Source organism: Myxocyprinus asiaticus, chromosome 13, assembly GCF_019703515.2.
Source record: "Myxocyprinus asiaticus isolate MX2 ecotype Aquarium Trade chromosome 13, UBuf_Myxa_2, whole genome shotgun sequence".
NCBI classification, from domain to species: Eukaryota; Metazoa; Chordata; class Actinopteri; order Cypriniformes; family Catostomidae; genus Myxocyprinus; species Myxocyprinus asiaticus.
The window spans coordinates 13,758,831-13,777,841 of NC_059356.1; the positions used below are offsets into that span (position 1 = coordinate 13,758,831).

The 19,011-nt window shown below is 38.9% G+C and overlaps 1 protein-coding gene across 5 annotated transcripts in view; it reads left to right on the forward strand.

Annotated features, from left to right (window-relative positions):
* Window positions 1–19,011, forward strand: part of LOC127450642 (brain-specific angiogenesis inhibitor 1-associated protein 2-like) — a 165,509-nt gene that overhangs the window by 44,433 nt on the left and 102,065 nt on the right. For all 5 annotated transcript variants that reach the window (XR_007899012.1, XR_007899011.1, XM_051714906.1 and 2 more), the window contains exon 2: window positions 1,771–1,846. Coding sequence is in view for 3 of the 5 variants with exons in the window: in XM_051714906.1 (XP_051570866.1) it covers window positions 1,771–1,846 (76 nt within the window). In the remaining 2 variants the exon portion in view is untranslated. The remainder of the gene's footprint in view (window positions 1–1,770; window positions 1,847–19,011) is intronic.

The following is a 19,011-nucleotide window of genomic DNA, read 5'->3' on the forward strand; positions in this document are numbered from 1 at the left end:
TCTGAATCTGTCATTTTTATGAGGTTCTATGACTGTTAGGATGCTGCCGTAGAAGGATGTTGTTTATGTGGGCAGTAGACAGGCAGCTCACTAGGTTTTGGAAAAGTGTAAGTGTCAGGTTCCCTCCTACATGAATAATCACATTCAATTTAACACAACATGGAATGATTGTTGGTGTGAAAGTGGGATGATGCTGTGCACAGTTTTTGCATGGAGAAAAATGAAAGCATCCTTGGCGTGTTGTGTTTGTGCATAGGTGTGTTTGTACAGGCTAAAAAGGCTAAATATAGCTGGTCAGCATCATATGTTATTTTTTGGATACTGGTGTGTTTGTGTCCCCACCAGGATTCTTAACTAGCTAAACCAGCAAGACATCCTTGGTCAACCAGCTTCTAGAGAGCACTAATCAGCCTGAAACAAGCATGGAAATGTATGCTGGTTTTTGAAATTCTTTTCAGGGGGTACACCCTATTATTTACAACTAACCATCGGTCATGTTTGCTTTAATTTCCTAGATAAGTATACACAGTAGGCTTGTACCATTCCATCTGTGTATGTAGATTATGATTATGATATTGTCTTAATATTGCCAGTGTTAAAATTAATGACAATTCATAGCTGGACTCTTTTACCTGGGAAAAGCTTACCTTGAAAACTAGGGTATATTTCGTTTCATTGCTTGCCATTTATGTTTTGCACGCGGTCTAGCGTTCTAACCTTTCAAAGTATTGACTCTGACCACAACCACGTATGGACTTGTTTGACGCAAGCACACTAACTGCTTTGTGGTTCTCTTTAATACAGTCAGCGCGCATAGACGTCTAGAAAAACGGCTGCACGTGAAGAGTCAAAAACAGTCAAAATTTGCATCGTGCACTGTGCGCAAGACGTAGTGGCACACAGAAAAACAAAGTAAAAGTAGATTTTGGCCTTTAGAAGTAACCCTGCTAACACATAGTATTTCAGTCGTGCTTTCATGGCAATATATGCTCACCGAGCACTTTAGTTGGAACACTATGTTCCTAATAAAGTGCCCAATGTGGTCTTCTGCTGTTGCCAATCTGCCTTAAGGTTTGACATGTTGGGCATTCTGAGATGCTATTTTGCTCACTAGAATTGTACAGAATGGTTATCTGAGTTACCGAAGCCTTTCAGTCAGATCAAGGGCCAAGGTATTTGTAGAATTTTGTGCATGATGGGTGTTCCAATTCTGCGGAAAGCTGTGGAGCTTTCTGTGGAGTTCCGCGGACACAGATTCCACGTAGGCCTGCCTATTACCTATGCAAACTTAATGTGTTAAAGGTGCTCTAAGGTTGTTTTTTTTTTTGTTTTTTTATGGAAAAGAATGCAAAAAATGGTCCTACTCCCTTAAAGATATTAATGAAATAAATGTCCTGAGATAACTCACCGGTCTCTGAGACGGCTATAGACTTTGTAAACAGCTATCAAAAATGTGTCCGGACGTTGACTCTTTTCACCTGTCAGGCATTCTGCTCGTTCTCATTTGAAGCAGATCATTGAGGCTATGATTCATAATGTTTGTCTGTTGAGGGCACTGTTGTGCCACTGTTGAATTTGAAAGCCACAGGAAAAAACAATGCTGCTCTTTTGCTCTGTTTTGGTCTCAAAATCTTCTTTTGGAGGGCAGGGTTTTAGAATGAGGGGGCATGGCTAATTCAACGGCTCAGTCACGTGAAAGCTTCAGAATGCTAAAATCTTTTACAGCACCTTTAATTCTGCCTCTAAACAAATCTTTCCCTTCTCTTTCAGACCATCATGGAACAGTTCAACCCCTGTTTGCGGAATTTCATCGCTATGGGGAAGAACTACGAGAAGGCTCTCTCCAGTAAGTACCTCCACATTACTGTCACTGTTTCATCACCAGTCCAGGCAGTTATCCAAACCCTCCCCCCCCCCCACCCCCAATCTGCCATTAACAGAGCTTAATTTGAAGATGACAGTATTTGTCATTCTGTCCTTCAGATGACCACACAACCTTATCAACTCTCACACAGCCCACAACACCCTCCTGAGCACAGAGGGGCCAAACACAAACACTCGATTGATGAAGGGATTCACAGAGGAGATAATGTGCCCTGCCTCGCTGATGATTTGATATTTAGCCATTAAACAGAGGAACAATCAGACGACTTTGAGGGCTTTGTGCAGTAGGTGACTGATGAGAGCCAGACAATTGCCCATTGACGTCTGCATTCCCCTTTTCTAAAATGTAATCTTGCTTTGGCCGCCTTGAGCGGACAGCAGCTGTAAAATCTTTAGGGTGATGGGCAGGAATATGTCTCAAGGAGTCACAAAGAATTGGGACTAGTCATAAATCCCAACACTCCATTTACAGGGGGGATTTATGTAAAATATGTGAGCCAGACTGCCCTCAACACTTGAGCATTAAGAGGCTGATTGGCTGAGGTCAGGGAAAGACTATTATCCTCGCACAGAGGGTCACTGGACACAGGGGTCCATCTGGTTTCATGCTGCTGTCCACTGGTAGCAAAACGATTAAGTGCAAATTGTATGGCGACTCTAATGAAAACATGTTCAGGTCTCATTTCTAAGGTAGAATCACATTTTACCCAAAAATCACAAGGGGGAAAAAAAAGTATGAAATTATGTGTTGCATAAAATACATTACGATAATGAGAATTATCATTTATTTAATTTGACTTTTTATATATATATATTATTCTATTTGGTGATAATTTAGATTGTCATTACTGTAATCACATTACTGTAATTACAGTAAAAAGAAAATGCTGTAATACAACATTAGATAAAACAGCATACAATTGAAATAATATATCATTATTTTCCATTAGAGTAATGGAAAAGTACAAGTTAAGGTCAATCGACAGCATTTGTGGCTTAATGTTGATTACCACATAATTTTGACACCTCAAGCAAGAATAATGGTTACAGATTATATACACTTATAAAGGAAGTGAATAGGGCCAGTCTGTAAACAATGAAATACACATAGTTTCAAAAGTATAGCCATAATATGTAAACATTATACATGTTAACATGATTTTTTTTTATAAAATCACTTACTGTGATCACTGGGCTTATTGGGATTATGTTGTCATGACAACAATGTTGTAATATTGGATATAATGTTACACAGATAAGGTTAGAAAGCAATTTTATCAGACTAAAATCATTTTAATATGCGTATTGTTTAGATCTTGTGATACTTTTAAAAACATTGTGTATTTTATTATTCATGAACTGGCCCTCTTCACTTTCATTGTAAGTGTCTCACTGTAACAGTGATCTTTGATTTATAAAAAAAAACAAAAAACAATGGACAAGTCAAAATAATTTTTGTGGTAATCAGCATTATGCCACAGAAGCTGTTGATTGAGATTAACTTGTATTGAACCTGGAATATTTCTGTTTTAATTTTCATTATACCACAGAACTGCTTCATAGCTGTGCGCTTACTGGAAAATAATTGCACACCTTAGAATGTCAACCAATCAGAATCAAGCATTCAACATTGGTTGACATTCTAAGGTGTGCAATTATTTTCCAGTAAGCGCACAGCTATGAAGCAGTTCCAGACCTTGACCACATAACGGTTCCATATCACTACGCCAAATTATTTCAGTTATTTAATAGAGCTGTACAGGCTACCACAACAAAATAACCAATTAAAACAAAGGCATTGGCTAAGTACATTGGATAAGAATGACAAACAATCAGCCTCACATAGCTATAGTAGAAAGCACACACATTACCTTGTTACTTCAAGGCTGAAGAGCAGCGCATCCTTCGTTGCTAGTTCTAAAGTGACATTTTCGAACTAGCAATGAAGGCTTGAGCTACATCAAAGCAATGTCCATGGCGGAAGAAAGTATTTCCACTCTCGAGCGTTTCAGGGACAAAAACCAGAAAAGGTCTTGAGATAAAACCCTGAACAATGTCTTAAGGTGTGGTAACAGGTGATATAAGCAGAATAATTGACTCCAGCCCATTGAATTATTGAAAAATAATGCACACCCAAGGTGGTAATGTCATTGTTTTTTAAGCAAAATAATAAAATGTCTGATTTCTTTGTGAATTCAGTGATGAAAAATGAACTGGACATGTTCTTGACAGATTTCTTGAAGTTCAGCCATACAGCAGTCGTGTAGAGAGTAGAGCGTGGGTTTTCCGTAGAGACATGGCAAATAAAAAGGATATAAAGGAGAGACATGGGGTGGAAAAACCGATCTATTCCATAATTGGCTACCCTATACTGAAGCAAACTGGGGGCTGGTGGGAGGTCCCAGGCCTCTAAACTCTCCAGAATAAAGTGTAATCCTCTTTTCCTCTTGGGCTGTGTCTTTACGACCCTGCCCCATGTTTTAGGAAATGAAGTCATTCAGACACAAAGTCAGCAAAGCTTTCTACCGCCATTTATTATTTCTGACTGGTTTTGTTCTTGCTGATTTGTTTTAGAGCCTCGGGCAGAGAAAGATGGGTGAGTGTGCTAGGAGTATGTTATGACAAGGCTCTTTCTCAATAAAGCAAACATTTTAAAGGGGTAGACTTACAAATAAAGAAATGGGAATTGCAAAGAATTGAATGATTCTGGCTCTGATTTTCGTAATAGGTCCCAACTATATACTAAACAAAAAGGAACAAAAACAACCGTAGCTTTAACATATGAACGTTTTGTGTTTTAAAAAATATTTAATTTTATTAAAAAAATAACTCTGAATGTTTATCTTTAACAAAAAATTGTCTTATGAACAACCAGTCAGTTAAAACGGCTTCACTGCATATTAAGCTGAGATATGAGAGAGATTTTTTTATTATTATTATTATTATTATTATTATTATTATTATTATTATTATTCATCAGCTTTAAGTACGTAGTAACAGTTGTCAGATTATTTTGAGTTGGACATGACGAAAGAAATGGTTCAGTAAGTAAATTCTTGATTCCCTAACTTTTTACAAAGGAATTTGACATTCTTGATACTTGTTAAATCAGTGCAACAATAAATATATGCAACCTTGACTCACAGAATGAACGTTACTATAACTACATTTTTGCAAACTGAGTTTTAGGTGCGGCGTTCTACATTTTGCCGCACATTCATGGTGAAATTAACACTAGAGGCGCTACAACAACTGCAATTTATTCATTTTCATGCAAATCATGAAATTACGTGGTTGCTTAAGAAATGGTGCTTTTCATGTCGCATTTGCTTTTCGAGCACTGTCGGTTAGGTTTAGGTGTTGGTTTAGGTTAAGGATGTCTGTTTTGTTTACCTCTCATTTGCTTTTAGGACACAATCGGTCCAGTTTAGGTGTTGGTTAAGGGTAAGGATGTCTGTTTTATTCACCTCTCATTTGCTTTCTGGACACTTTCAGTTAGGTTTAGGTGATGGTTAATGGTAAAGATGTCTTTTGTACCCCTCTTGTTTGCTTTTAGGACACTATTGGTTAGGTTTAGTGTACGGATATCTGTTTTGTTCACCTCATTTGCTTTTAGGACACTGTTGGTTAGGTTTAGGTGTTAGTTAAGGGTAAGGATGTATTTTTTGTGTACCTCTCATTTGCTTGTAGGACACTGTCGGTTAGGTTTAGGTGTTTAAGGGTAAGGATGTCTGTTTTGTTTACCTCTCAGTTGCTTTTAGGGCATTATCATTTAGGTTTTGGTGTTGGTTATGGGTAAGGATGTTTTTGTTTACCTCTCAGTTGCTTTTAGGACACCATCGGTTAGGTTTAGGTGTTGGCTAAGGGTAAGGTTGTCCGTTTTGTTTATCCTCTCATTTGCTTCTAAGACACTATTGGTTAGGTTAAGGTGTTTGTTAAGGGTAAGGATGTCCGTTTTATTTACATTTCATTTGCTTTTAGGGCATTATTATTTAAAACCACGCTCTAACATGCACCTTAAAAACCTTGTTTAATTACGACACCATTTCACTCGCTTTTTGTGTGCAAAAATTATGCTTTGGTCAAGTACTTTTCATGAGATCAGGCTGAATATACAGGTGCATCTCAATAAATTAGAATGTCGTGGAAAAGTTCATTTCAGTAATTCAACTCAAAAAATTAGAATGTCGTGGAAAAGTTCATTTCAGTAATTCAACTCAAATTGTGAAACTCGTGTATTAAATAAATTCAGTGCACATAGACTGAAGTAGTTTAAGTCTTTGGTTCTTTTAATTGTGATGATTTTGGCTCACATTTAACATTCAGCTGTTAGTTTATCACTCAGAGACGCGGTGGACGGCTCATAAACCGTCCCGCGGTCTTTGGTTCTTTAATGGATAAACTCAGTGTGCCGGTCTCACCCACGAAGGCGGAAATACACAACAGACCAATGTGGTTGGACTACAACACAGCAGATCTCATTCGTGATAACAGTACATTACAGTAATACCTTGAGTATTATTAGCAGCAATGAGCGGACTCGGCGGTCCGTAAACTGTACAAACAATAACCTTGATACACAAGAATAACACACTATAATATTCTATCTCTGCCCAGACGTAAACCTCTTGCTTGAATCGCATGAGGATGCAGGTAGAATGTGTGTTCATCCGTCGTTTGACTCAGAATCGGTTCCTCGAGGCTCGGGTGATGACGGGAGGCCGTTTCCTCGCTCTGTTGGCGGGCGGTACGGCTGCTGATTCTCGGCGGGCTGGCGGAGAAATCAGCGACGTCGACTTGATTGAAGAAGGAAGAGAAATCTTTTTCTCTTCACTTCTGCAGGCAAACGGATGAAGATGCGGATTGCTCGGTGGTCTCCTTCGGATCCATTAGAGTGTTCGGTGGAACACAGAGTAATCTCAACTCATCCAGCGAGATGGAGATTGTATGGCCAAAGTTTCAATTCGGACGTTGCTTCCTTGTGCCTCGAGGCTACACCTGAGAGCAGCGATGAGCTGCGTCCACACACGGCGAGCAAAGTTGCTGGAAGCAATGCCCAGATGGATCTCGGAGTTATTTCTACTCCCGATGACGTCATGGTTGAGGGGCGTTCTGTCGCGTGCCTCATCCAATAGGAGTTGAGAGTTCGATCCTTTTGTGAGCAAGGCTTCATGGGATTTGTAGTCTGTTTTGGGCTCCATTTGTTTGATTTTAGCACGGTTTTTATCAGTAAGATTTATGACTTGGTGCGTGGGCCTCAGTCAGGCTTTTTACGACTGTGTTAGGCCTGCCTTTGTCTTATATCTGAATACATGAGGCCCAACAATGTTCACAATAAATAAGTCTGAAAATGTCTGTTTGTATCTTACCTCAGTTTCAGTGATCTGCTGAAATGGATACACATAATTTACTCTGGCTTTCAAGAAACAGGAAAATTCCAGACTTTAAATCTATAAATAATTACATGTGTAGGACATTTACGTTGTAGGGATGTACAGACAGATTTCAGATATAAAATCTGTGACTGAATTATTAATGTTTACTCACTGAAAACATTAGGCATCAATAGGCACTTAAATCAATAGGCATACTGGAATGTTTGGGCATAGCAATATGGCAGCATAGTGGCTTCACTGTTTTGACGTCATCAGCAGTCCAGTTCTATATTATAAATAAGTGGTTCCTCTACTGGCCTTTCCAACCCAGAAGTCCTGACTGGAAAAAAGAAAAGAGGGTGTGAAGAAAATAATAGATAGGGTTGTAAATTTGCTCCTCTCTCTTTGCAAATGCCTGGAGGTGATGGTCCCATCTGTCAGACACATTTCTGCATATCTTCCCTCTAAATAATCCCTGAACAGTGGCCACACAGTCACACACCTTGACACATGGCTGGTCAGCTTGATGAATTGTTTGCTTAACTGATTTTCGTGGCCTTTCTACCCATGCCAAAAGTTGATCAGACTTTTCCAAAGACCCTCAGTAGATGCAGATAAAGGAGCTGATTGATTTCTGAATGAATTCCTTAAAGAATAGCTGATGGGTATCCAATTTCTCCCTGCTCGCTTTCTACACTCTCTGTGAGAGATGTAAGGTCAGTGAGGAGGCATTATAATCAGCGCTGGTGCTGTGTGGGAGCTGTGATGCGTTTGATATGCAGACCGTAACACTACCTGAGCTGCTCTTTCACAAGAAGTTGAACTTTTGGGGAAAACCACTGTCTTGACTATGCTGTGCAGATCTTGGGTGCTTTGCAATATACTCTTATACTCAATTGATGCTTCCTTCTTTCCCTGCCATCAAGGAGGACAGATCTATTCTTTAAATGCACTTTGAAGAGACAAGGAACAGCAAGACTTTTTCTTTCAAACACCTGGCATGCATAAATTCTCCTACCCTTCACTGTCTGACACAACAGTTTTAAGCCACTTCAGTGTTTCCCCACAGGATTTTGTGAGACTGTGGTGGGTGGACCCCAAAAGTTTGTACATTTGAATGTAAAATGCATCAATCTGGTGCATTTTGAGAGCAAAATTAAGAGGCTAGATCTATGAAGAACTTTGTGCTCTTGTTAACAATTTTGTGCTCTTAGTAATTTAATCATGAACACATTGGTTGTGTAGATACGAATGGTGATGACACTGCAAAAAAGTCACACCCACAAAGCATGGTAAACGAGACTGAGTTTAATGCAGTTCAAAAACTGACCTGAATATACTCTGACCTACTGCCCCTTTCTCTGCTGTCAAAATCACCTGCTGTCCCTTCCTCAGGGGAGGCTGTCTCCCTTGCTGCCCCTCTCTGAATGTCTGTCCCTCTATGAGAGTCAGCTGAGGCCGTCTCTCCTGCTGCCCCTGCTGTCTCTTCTGCTACCTGGAGAAGCTGTCAACAAGAAACGAGTAATGTTAAAATTCCACTGTTACTCCAGTTACTCCTCTGTAGCTGTTTCTTCCTCCTCTGGTGGTGGATTTCACTCTTCTTTTTCTGATTAACAATTTTTATTGATTCACATAAATGTACCGCATAGAACAAAGCATATATACATAGAATCAAACTTATCCCAAACTATTACTCCTCACCCTCCCAATCCCACCCTAACCCTAGCAACATAACAGTGGTCTTAAATGACATAGACACACATGCGCACACACATAAAAAAAATACATAAAAAATAAATAAAAAAATAAATAAAATAAAAAACTCAACAATAATCACACATCCACAAATGGAAAATACCTGCCCCATTTCTCCACGAACACTCTATACCTCCCCGTTCTTCTGAAAGTAACTTCCTCAAAGGCCGCCACCCTTCCCATCTCCGAGCACCACTCCTGAAAGGAGGGTGCTCCAGCCAACCTCCAGCCCCTCAAAATGATCTGCCTGGTGATCATGACACTGGTTAAGACCCAATTCTTTGTGTCTACTTACAATGTCAATGACTGCCCCATCACCCAAGTTACAGAGTCTGGGGCAGAATAATACCTGAATACCTAACGCCTCGCATACCTTACTCTGCACCTTTAACCAAAACTTTTGAATTTCCACACACCCCCAAAAGACATGGGTTAAATCTCCATACTCTGATTGGCATCTCCAGCAGGTGGGTGTGTCTTTAAGACCAAGCCTATACAATTTAGAGGGGGTCCAATAGAACCGATGTAAAATCTTGAATTGTGTAAGGCGCACCCTTGCATCTCTAGATGCAGTTTTTATGTTTTTTAAAATCCTAGCCCATTCTCCCTCCTCCAATTCCAGGTCTAAATCTTTCTCCCATAATCTCTTGAGAGTGGTTGAGACTCTGTCCCCCAGACTCTGAATTAATAAGGAGTAATACACTGATGCCTCATGACCTTTTCCAAAAGCAGAAATCACCTCTCCCAGAGTATCTGCCGCTCTAGGGGGGTGTATGCTATTCCCAAAAATAGAACAGAGCAAGTGTCGTAGCTGAAGATACCTAAAAAAAACTGAGATCTGGTGATCCCAAAATATTGAACCAAATTTTCGAAGGATCTCATCACACCACTCCATAAAGATCACCGAGTGTATTAACCCCCCTCACAATCCACTCAGACCAACAAAAAGGGGACTTATTAATGCATAGTTTGGGGTTTAGCCATAGGCTCGAGGCAACATTTAGATAAATATCTGAATTAAACACTCTGGACTCTTTTGTCCATACTGAGTGCAAATGTGAAATAACTGGGTGTGATTTAACTTCTCTGGTTAGTTTGATGGAAAGGCTTTGCAATGGCAAAATAGGGGCAAGAAATTCTTGTTCAATGCAAAACCAGGGAGGGGCTCTTTCAGGTGGAAGCGACCAATGAGCCAAATGTCTGAGACCGAATGCATAATAATAAAACAGAATCTTGGGTAAGCCTAACCCACCTTTGTCCATCGGCCTATGTAACTTATTAAAATGTGACCTGGCACGCTTACCATTCCAAATGAAGGACTTCGCTATGCTAACAAATTGCCTGAAATAAGAGAGGGGGACATCTATAGGGAGAGATTGTAACAGGTAGTTGAATTTTGGAATACAATTCATTTTAATTACATTAACCTTCCCAATAATCGATAAGTGTAATGAAGCCCACCTCTCCACATCATTCAAAAACCTTTTTATTAAGGGATCAAAATTAACTGTGACTAAATCAGACAAATTTGCTGGGAATAAAATTCCCAAATACTTAATGCCCTGTTTGGGCCACTGGAAAGCGCCCGGCTGGAAGGCAGTTACTGGACAGTACGCTGTCAAAGCCAAAGCTTCGGATTTAGACCAGTTGAATTTATATCCTGAGAACTTGGAAAAGGAATTAATAATTCTATGGAGGCAAGGCATAGATCTAGCGGGGTCGGTGACGAATAATAAAATATCATCTGCGTAAAGCAGAAGCTTATGCGCCACACCTCCTGCAATCACCCCTAGAAAATCATCCTCCTTTCTTATCGTGGCTGCTAATGGTTCCAGGGCAAGACAGAACAATAATGGGGAAAGAGGGCAACCCTGCCGAGTGCCACTATCCAGAGTAAAATAATCTGAAATTAATCCATTTGTTTGTACCACTGCTACAGGGTGTCTATAACTTAATCCAACCAATGAATGTACTCCCGTACCCATACATTTCCAAAATCTTAAAAAGATGATCCCATTCTACCATATCAAATGCCTTTTCAGCGTCAAGTGAGATGGCAGCGACCGGAGATTGATCATTCGCTACTGACCACATGATATTGATGAAATGCCTAATGTTATCAGAAGAGCTATGGCCCCGAATAAAACCCACCTGATCTAATTTGTATAAGAGATGTCATAACCTTACTTAATCGGTTAGTCAGAATTTTTGACAACATTTTTACATCTTGCTGGATCAGGGAAATTGGATGGTAACTTTTACACTCGCTTGGATCTTTATCCTTTTTAAGAATCAGACTGATCCTGGCTTGCGTCATGGTTGGCGGAAGCTTTCCATTCTTTAATGATTCAGTATAAACTTCTAACAAAAGTGGAGCCAGTTCTGTAGCATATGATTTGAAAAACTCAGCGGCAAAGCCGTCAGGCCCCGGAGCCTTGCCTGTAGGTAGGGACTTAATTACCTCATCAACTCCTCCAAGGTTATCTCAGAATCAAGGGTTTTTTTGCTCAATCGTCAATTTGGGGAGTTCTAATGGTTCCACAAAGTTTCTAATATCTTCATCAGTAGATGATGTAGAACTATAGAGATCAAGGTAGAATTCTTTAAAAGCATTATTAGTATCAATGGCTGAGGTAAATATTTCACCACCAGCAGATTTCACTGAGGGAATGGTAGAAAAAGACTCTCTCAGTTTTATATATCTAGCCAAAAGTTTTCCTGCTTTGTCCCCGACTCATAGTATGACTGTCTTGCCCTTAATAACCAAAACTCCACTTTCCGTGACAAAATAGTATTATTTCTATATTTCAATCGGGTCAATTCTCCGAGGCCATCAGATGACATATGGCGTTTCAGCTCTGCCTTGGCACTTTTAATATTTCCTTCCAACTCCACAAGTTCTTGTGCTTTTGGATTTTTTGGTGAATGAGGCATACTGTATGATCCGACCCCTAAGAACCACCTTAAGTGCCTCCCAAGCCATGCCCACAGCGGATACTGAGGAACAATTGGTCTCCATATAAACATAGATTTCAGTCTTTAACATTTGTTGGAAATCAGGATTTTGCAAAAGGGACACATTAAGGCGCCAACTATATGATTTATTTTTCTCTGTATATGGCAACACCTCTAAACTCACCAGGGCATGATCTGAGACTAAGATATTTCCAATTGGGCAATCAACAACAGATGAAATGAGGGATTTGGATATCAAAAAAAAAAAAAAAAAAATGTATTCTATTCTAGAATAAATCTTATGGACTGATGGAAAAAAATGTATAGTCCCCACCAGATGGGTTCAGATGTGAAGCGTCAATGTTGCTCTAGGGGGTTTACACACTTTTGCTTCACTGTGATCAAGGACTGAGTCCATCAAAAGATTAAAGTCTCCTCCCAATATTATATCATGAGGGGTGCCAGCGGCTTGCAGCATCCCTTCAAGATCTATAAAAAAGTCCTGATCATCAGCGTTAGATGCGTAAATATTAGCTAAAATCAACCTTTGCCCTTGAATTTCAGCTGAAACAATAATGACTCTCCCTAATTTATCTTTAGTCTGTTTGAGACATTTGAATTGTAGATGTTTATTAATCAATATAATGACTCCCTTGCTCTTACTTGAGCCAGCACTAAAAAAAAAAACATGTCCACCCCATATCTTCCCAATTTTTTCAGCTTCCTGCAGGGAGTGATATGTTTCTTGAAGAAACACTATATCATATTTCTTAAGTTTAAGAAAAGTAATAACCTGCCTTCTTTTTATGGGGTTCCCCAACCCATTTACATTCCATGTGGAGAGAGATAGTACACTCATATTATCATTTGACATTTTGATATAGTAGAAAAAATAAATTGTGTCAAAAAGAAAATTATACAGACCACATTCCCCATTAGTGAAACAATCAAACCCCGAACTTCCCCCCCGAACAAAACAAACAGAAAAAAGAAAAATGTGCGCATTAACCCCGTGCACGAAAGTGCCAACCGGCGACAGTCCTTCTAAACTCAAAAGGTCCATGAACGCCCACGAGCCCCCATGACAACTTTGCCATCGGATTGCTCAATTTTGCCTCACAAATTTGTGAGGCAAAATTACATAACAGAAAATACTTTGTAAAATAAACCCCAGAAAATGGGAAGAATGAACACAAAGGACGTGTAGATTCATTCACAGAACTGTCTCAAAGGTGTGATCTTCCACTAAACTAATTCCAGCTGATATAAAACGTTCAGATTCCTCGGACAGACAGATGAATGTTCAGTGAGCCAGCTGTTCTGAGATCAGTGGATGACGTAATCATTCCAATGTCCCGTAAAAATACTCAATACAAACTACAGCCAGCAGGACGTATAAGCATGAAGAACGAACAGATTAATCCACAGCTGTTCCAAAGGAGTGTTATTCAATAGAACAAGCTCCAGCCACTAGGCGGAACCAATACAAAAAGAAACAAAACCAGCATCCCGGTTCCCCGGATGGTCGAGTCAATTCACTCGGAGGCCGCATAAACGTATATATCATGACTTACACAATCCGTCAACTTTATAAAAGACATCCTTTGTGTGAGCATGTAGATATTTTGCGGTCATCCGTAGTGTCCACTCTCAAACTGGCCAGGAACTTCTGTGCAAAAGTAATCTTTCGTCAATGCAAAAGTTTCTTTAAGGAAAAGTGTTATTCACAAAACAAGCTCCAGACGCTTGGCGGAGCCAACGCAGTTTACTCACCCATTGAGTCAATAAAAGACAATTCCTGATTGGGACATCTAAATACTTTGCGACCGTCCTTCATTTCTGTTCTCAGTTTGGCCAGGAATATCAGAGCAAAAGTGATCTTTCGCTGATGTAAGAGTTTCTTACATTCCTTGAACTGATCGTGTTTCTCTCTTGTCAAACTCGCAAAGTCCAGGAAAAAGAAAATAATATGGTTTTTCCAAGAAAGCTTCCCTTTGCTCCTCACCTGGCGCAACACCAGATCTTTATCGGATGATCTCAGAAATCTGTCCAGAATCGATCGGGGCCTATCTCCCTCAGCAGATCTGTGAGCCGGGACTCTGTGAGCTCGCTCGATTTCCAGCTTGTGGCCTGTTATGTCGAGCAGACTCGGGAAAAGCTCGTCTAGGAATTTCACCATATCGCTGTCCTCCTCATGCTCAGGAATTCCAACAATTTGAACATTATTCCTGCGGCTTCTTTTCTCAAGATCTTCAAGCTTTTCAAGGAGATGATCCAAATCAACTTTGGTCGCGGGCAGATTAGCGGTTAATTCCCTCTCCGTAGATTCCAGAAAATCAATTCGTCTCTCAACATCAGTCACTCTTGTAACTATCTCCGAGAATTTTATTTCCATCACCGTAATCGATCGACATATTACAGCGAGATCCTCCAAGTCGGGGCTTTCATCCTGAACACGTAAGTGTCTTTTAATGTCTCTAGAGCCCAATGATTTAGACTTCTTTGCCATGTTTTGCTTCAAAGAGCAAATGTGTAACTGGGTGTATCAAATTTCACCAGATTATAACATGAAAACAATTAAAAATTTAGCAAAGTGCGCAGAGCTCGTCGCTCACACATCTGCTTCTTGCATGGCGTCACGTGACCCGGATTTCACTCTTCTTGAAATATTTAAAAATGCTCATGATCTGAAAATCAAGGGTACAAACATTAAGCTTAAAACAGTAGCGTTACTTCAACTTGATTAGTTAATATTACAAATAACCTAACGTTACATGATGATCCAACTTGATCCTCAGATGCTGAAAATAGTTATGTTGTCAGAGCCGCTGGTAATAATGTTAACGTTAGATATTTAACGTTAGCTAGTTAGATATAACGTTACATATGTTATATTTTGTTTTTCACAACAAGCAGCCGGATATGTCAGTTGAGATAAGCGAGGAGACTGACAGCTAGCGTCGTTAGCTAACTTTAACGTTACCTAATTTGGCTATCATTAGATTAACGTTAATTATCAATGATAACTTCAGTAACGTTATCTGTTTGCTGTCGTACATTGATAATGTTAAAATTGGGTTTGGACTAGTAGATAACTGCAGTGGATACTGTAACATTAGTTAACATTACTTACCTCACGATGTTTTGTCCTCAAAATGCTTTGATGTCTCGGATGCAGCCAGGTGGTTCCTGTGTGTGTGTGTGTGTGTGTGTGTGTGTGTGTGTGTGTGTGTGTGTGTGTGTGTGTGAGCATGCGCGTGTGTAAAGCAGGGAGGGGGAGGGGGGCTGACTGAGTGAGAGATGCTTTGCGAAGCAAAGGCACAAAACACAATGTTAGAGATCTTTTATGTTATTATGAGAACTGTAAAAAAAAAAAAAAAAATATGAAACTGGGGCGGGACAAGTTGGACCACCACAGTCTAGGTATTTAATGGGAAACACTACACTTTTAAATTTGTGGTTTAATAAACAATAAATTTGACATGTCAACATCTGGCTTTATTAAGATTAAATTGTCTTAATTAATCAAGCTCCAACGATGGCAGATATCTGCAGTGAGGTAATGCAGTGACGTAAAAACTTTGAAGTGCTTTGAAGTGACGCTTGAGTAAGCAAGGATATTCCATTTTATAAACTGCCTGCGCCTCGCATCTCATTCTTGCATCCTTAAAACTGATGTGTTTATCATTTTTTTATTTTGTATTATTTCACCCAAAAAGGAACACTGTGACTCGGTGGTGCTATAAATACATTCTTATGTTTGTTTGAGTGGCCAAACCAGCCTGACACGCCAACACTGGCTCGTTCAAAGGTGTAAATTTGGGATAGGACTATCTGTTTGGATTAGATGTCTACTGATATATCAGTTTTACCAATTAATCTGGCAAAATGGAATCCGAACTTTTTCGTGTTTTTTTTTTTTTTCTCTCTGGCCAAAACCCTTTAATCTGGTGTGTGTATATTCATACTGTGTGTGTGTGTGTGTGTGTGTGTGTGTGTGTGTGTGTGTATGTATGTGTGTGTATATATATATATATATATATATATATATATATATATATATATATATATATATATATATATATATATATATATTGGGGATGGGCATTTTGGTCATTTTGTCTACTTGAGTACTCGTCAAAAGTAAAACACATCTGCGAGCTATAGATGCGAGGAAAGGAAACAAGAATGTTGGAAATGATTCTAGAAAAGAGAATCTCTCGTAGTTTGTGTTTATAACCCAAGATTGACATGAAGCTCAGGAGTCAGAACCTCTTATTCCACTAAATGCCCACTGGGCAGGAGCTACACATGTGCACTGCTGAGTAGGGCAACCTCTTGCTCTCTACTCTATAATGAGCCCTGCCAACCCTGAACAGATCAGTAACAGTCACCAGCATATGTTCCAGCTCAAGGAGGCTAGACAGAAATTAAACAGCCGATGGTACAGTCACAGACCAGGGTATTCCTTGAAAGGGAAACAGACACTACTGTCTTCTGTAGTATTTCGCCATCAAACGCAACCGCGCTAAACCAGCTACCAGAAAAAATCTGCCAGCCTAGACCAGCATGAAAATTCTTAATGGTCTAAGCTGATCTTTTCAGATGGGGAAAATTACACGCACACATTCTCTCTTTCTCCCTCACACACAAAATGAGTCCCGGGAGAGTTTTTGATATGATATTCTGTTTATTTTTTTTTTCACAGAATTTGACATTTTAAAACTGTAATGAGGCATGGGATTGGGAGTGTGTGTGTCTGTGTGGAGGGAAACATTGGTCTGGTTAAGAAAAAAATACTACATTTCCATAGTCATAGGAGGCCTATCTTTACTCATTTTAAATGTGTTTCCTGTAAATCTGATTATGTTTCCTGTTGTGCGACGGACTCGTCCATTCCAATAGCTTTTGTTGTGACTCATTACCCAGCTGGACTTACACCAACATACACAGCTGAGAGTAGAACTAGGTGATATAGCTAAAAAAAAAATATTGCTATATATTTCATCCTTTTGACAATGTTCAGTATAAATATCTCAATATTTGTGTTTTGCTCTGAAATGGCTTAAAAGGTTGTGGTTGTTTTTTGTTTTTTTTTAATCAGAGGAATCGTCACTTTGAGCAAAAAGCTATAGTTGCCAAGTTGATTCAATATGTTGAGTGTAAAAACTAAAACCGAAAAAATCTGGTCAAAAATAATCAGGACATGCTTTCCACTTTTTTTTTTTTTTTAATACAAGAACACAAGGAAGAATGATGTTCAAATTCAATTTACAATGTAGTAAAAATACATGTATTTTATGGTTATAATTGTGATTATTCCCAAGTATTGTTATATGAAACACACAGAGACTTCAGTGAACATTTTTGAATGATGCAAACATGTTGTTGAATCAGAGTTTTAAGTCGATTAATTGAAATGGACAGTTTGAACTGATTCACAGAAACTTTTAATGCCATTTTTGCTAGAGGGCAACAGTGCCCAGCCACTTTTTCAGCCATCTTGGTTTCGGAAGTATTTTCCCATACATTTTTTTTCCATGGGAATTTCATAAAGTACTACTTGATAAATTTTTTTTTTAAAAAAGCATTTAAGCCATGAACCAAACCAACCAGCTGCAAGGTGAATCACAACATTACAAACTTCGATTTGAAGCAAAAAAGTATTTGTAAAAAAAAAAAAAAAAAAAAAGTACAAAACTGTGTACATAACCCATGAAGCATTGTGAATGTAGTTAAATTAAAAACAATGGAAAAATATAAAACTATTGGTTTAAAGTTGTTGATTTACAAGTATAGGATCAGTATATTGAAAGTATATTGTAAAATATACAAATAATAAATAGTTTGAAAGTTTAGGGAGACCGACTTAATTGCGTCATTCAAAGTGCATCATAAGAGTGGGTGGCCGTTGCAGAGCTCTTTTGCCGTGGTTTATTTGCCCCGATTTTCTAAGTGGCAGATTCAAGATTCATGTATAGTGTAGTTTTTTTCACCAGGAATTACACTAATAAAGAAGAGTTTTTTAAATTAAGTTAAAATAATGCAGACTGATGGCTTCAGCCGAAGCATATGCCATCGATTAACAACCTCGGAGCTCACGTTAGGTCTGTCTTTAAAGTTTTATTGGTTATTGTTAATAATCTATTTCCATTTGAATGGGATCTTTTATTTCCAAACACATACTGTTGTGCTCTATAGAAGTTTATATGAGAGAGGCTGCAACAACATCTCTGCCTTTTAAGGGATAGTTTACCCAAAAATGAAAAATCACTCATTCACTCACCCTCATGCCATCCCACTTGACTTTCTTTCTTCTGCTGAACACAAAGATTTTTAGAAGAATATTTCAACTCTGTAGGTCCATACAATATAAGTGAATAGTGAGCAGACCTTTGTAGCTTCAAAAAAGCACATAATGGCAGCATAAAATCCATATGAATCCAGTGGTTTAATCCATATCTTGTCTATGTGGGTGAGAAGCAGATCAGTATTTAAGTCATATTTGTTACTGTAAATCTACACTTTAATTTCCACATTCTGGTATGGTAATGACTTTCACTTTCACATTCCGCCACCTACTGGTTGGGGCTGGTCAGAGGTGGAGATTTGTAGTAAAAGGACTTAAATATTGATCCTGTTTCTCACCCACACCATATTATATCACTTCAGAAGGCATGGATTAAACCACTGGAGTCTTGTGGATTACTTTTATGCTGCCTTTGTGTGATTTTTGGAGCTTCAAAGTTTTGGTCACCATTCACTTGCATTGTGTGGACCTACAGAGCTGAAATATTCTTCTAAAAACCTTCGTTTGTGTTCTGCGTAAAAGTAAGTCCTACACATCTGGGATTGCATAAGGGTGTGTAAATGATGAGATATTTAAAAAAGAAATTTGTGTGTGAGCTATAACTTTTAATGCAGAAATGTGTTGGCCAAATAGAAAGCTAAATGCAAGTATTATGTTGTTTTGTGATTTATTTTATTGTCAGCAAATCATGTGCCAATATAGTGCGAATATTTCAAGATTTGCCCAGCCCTA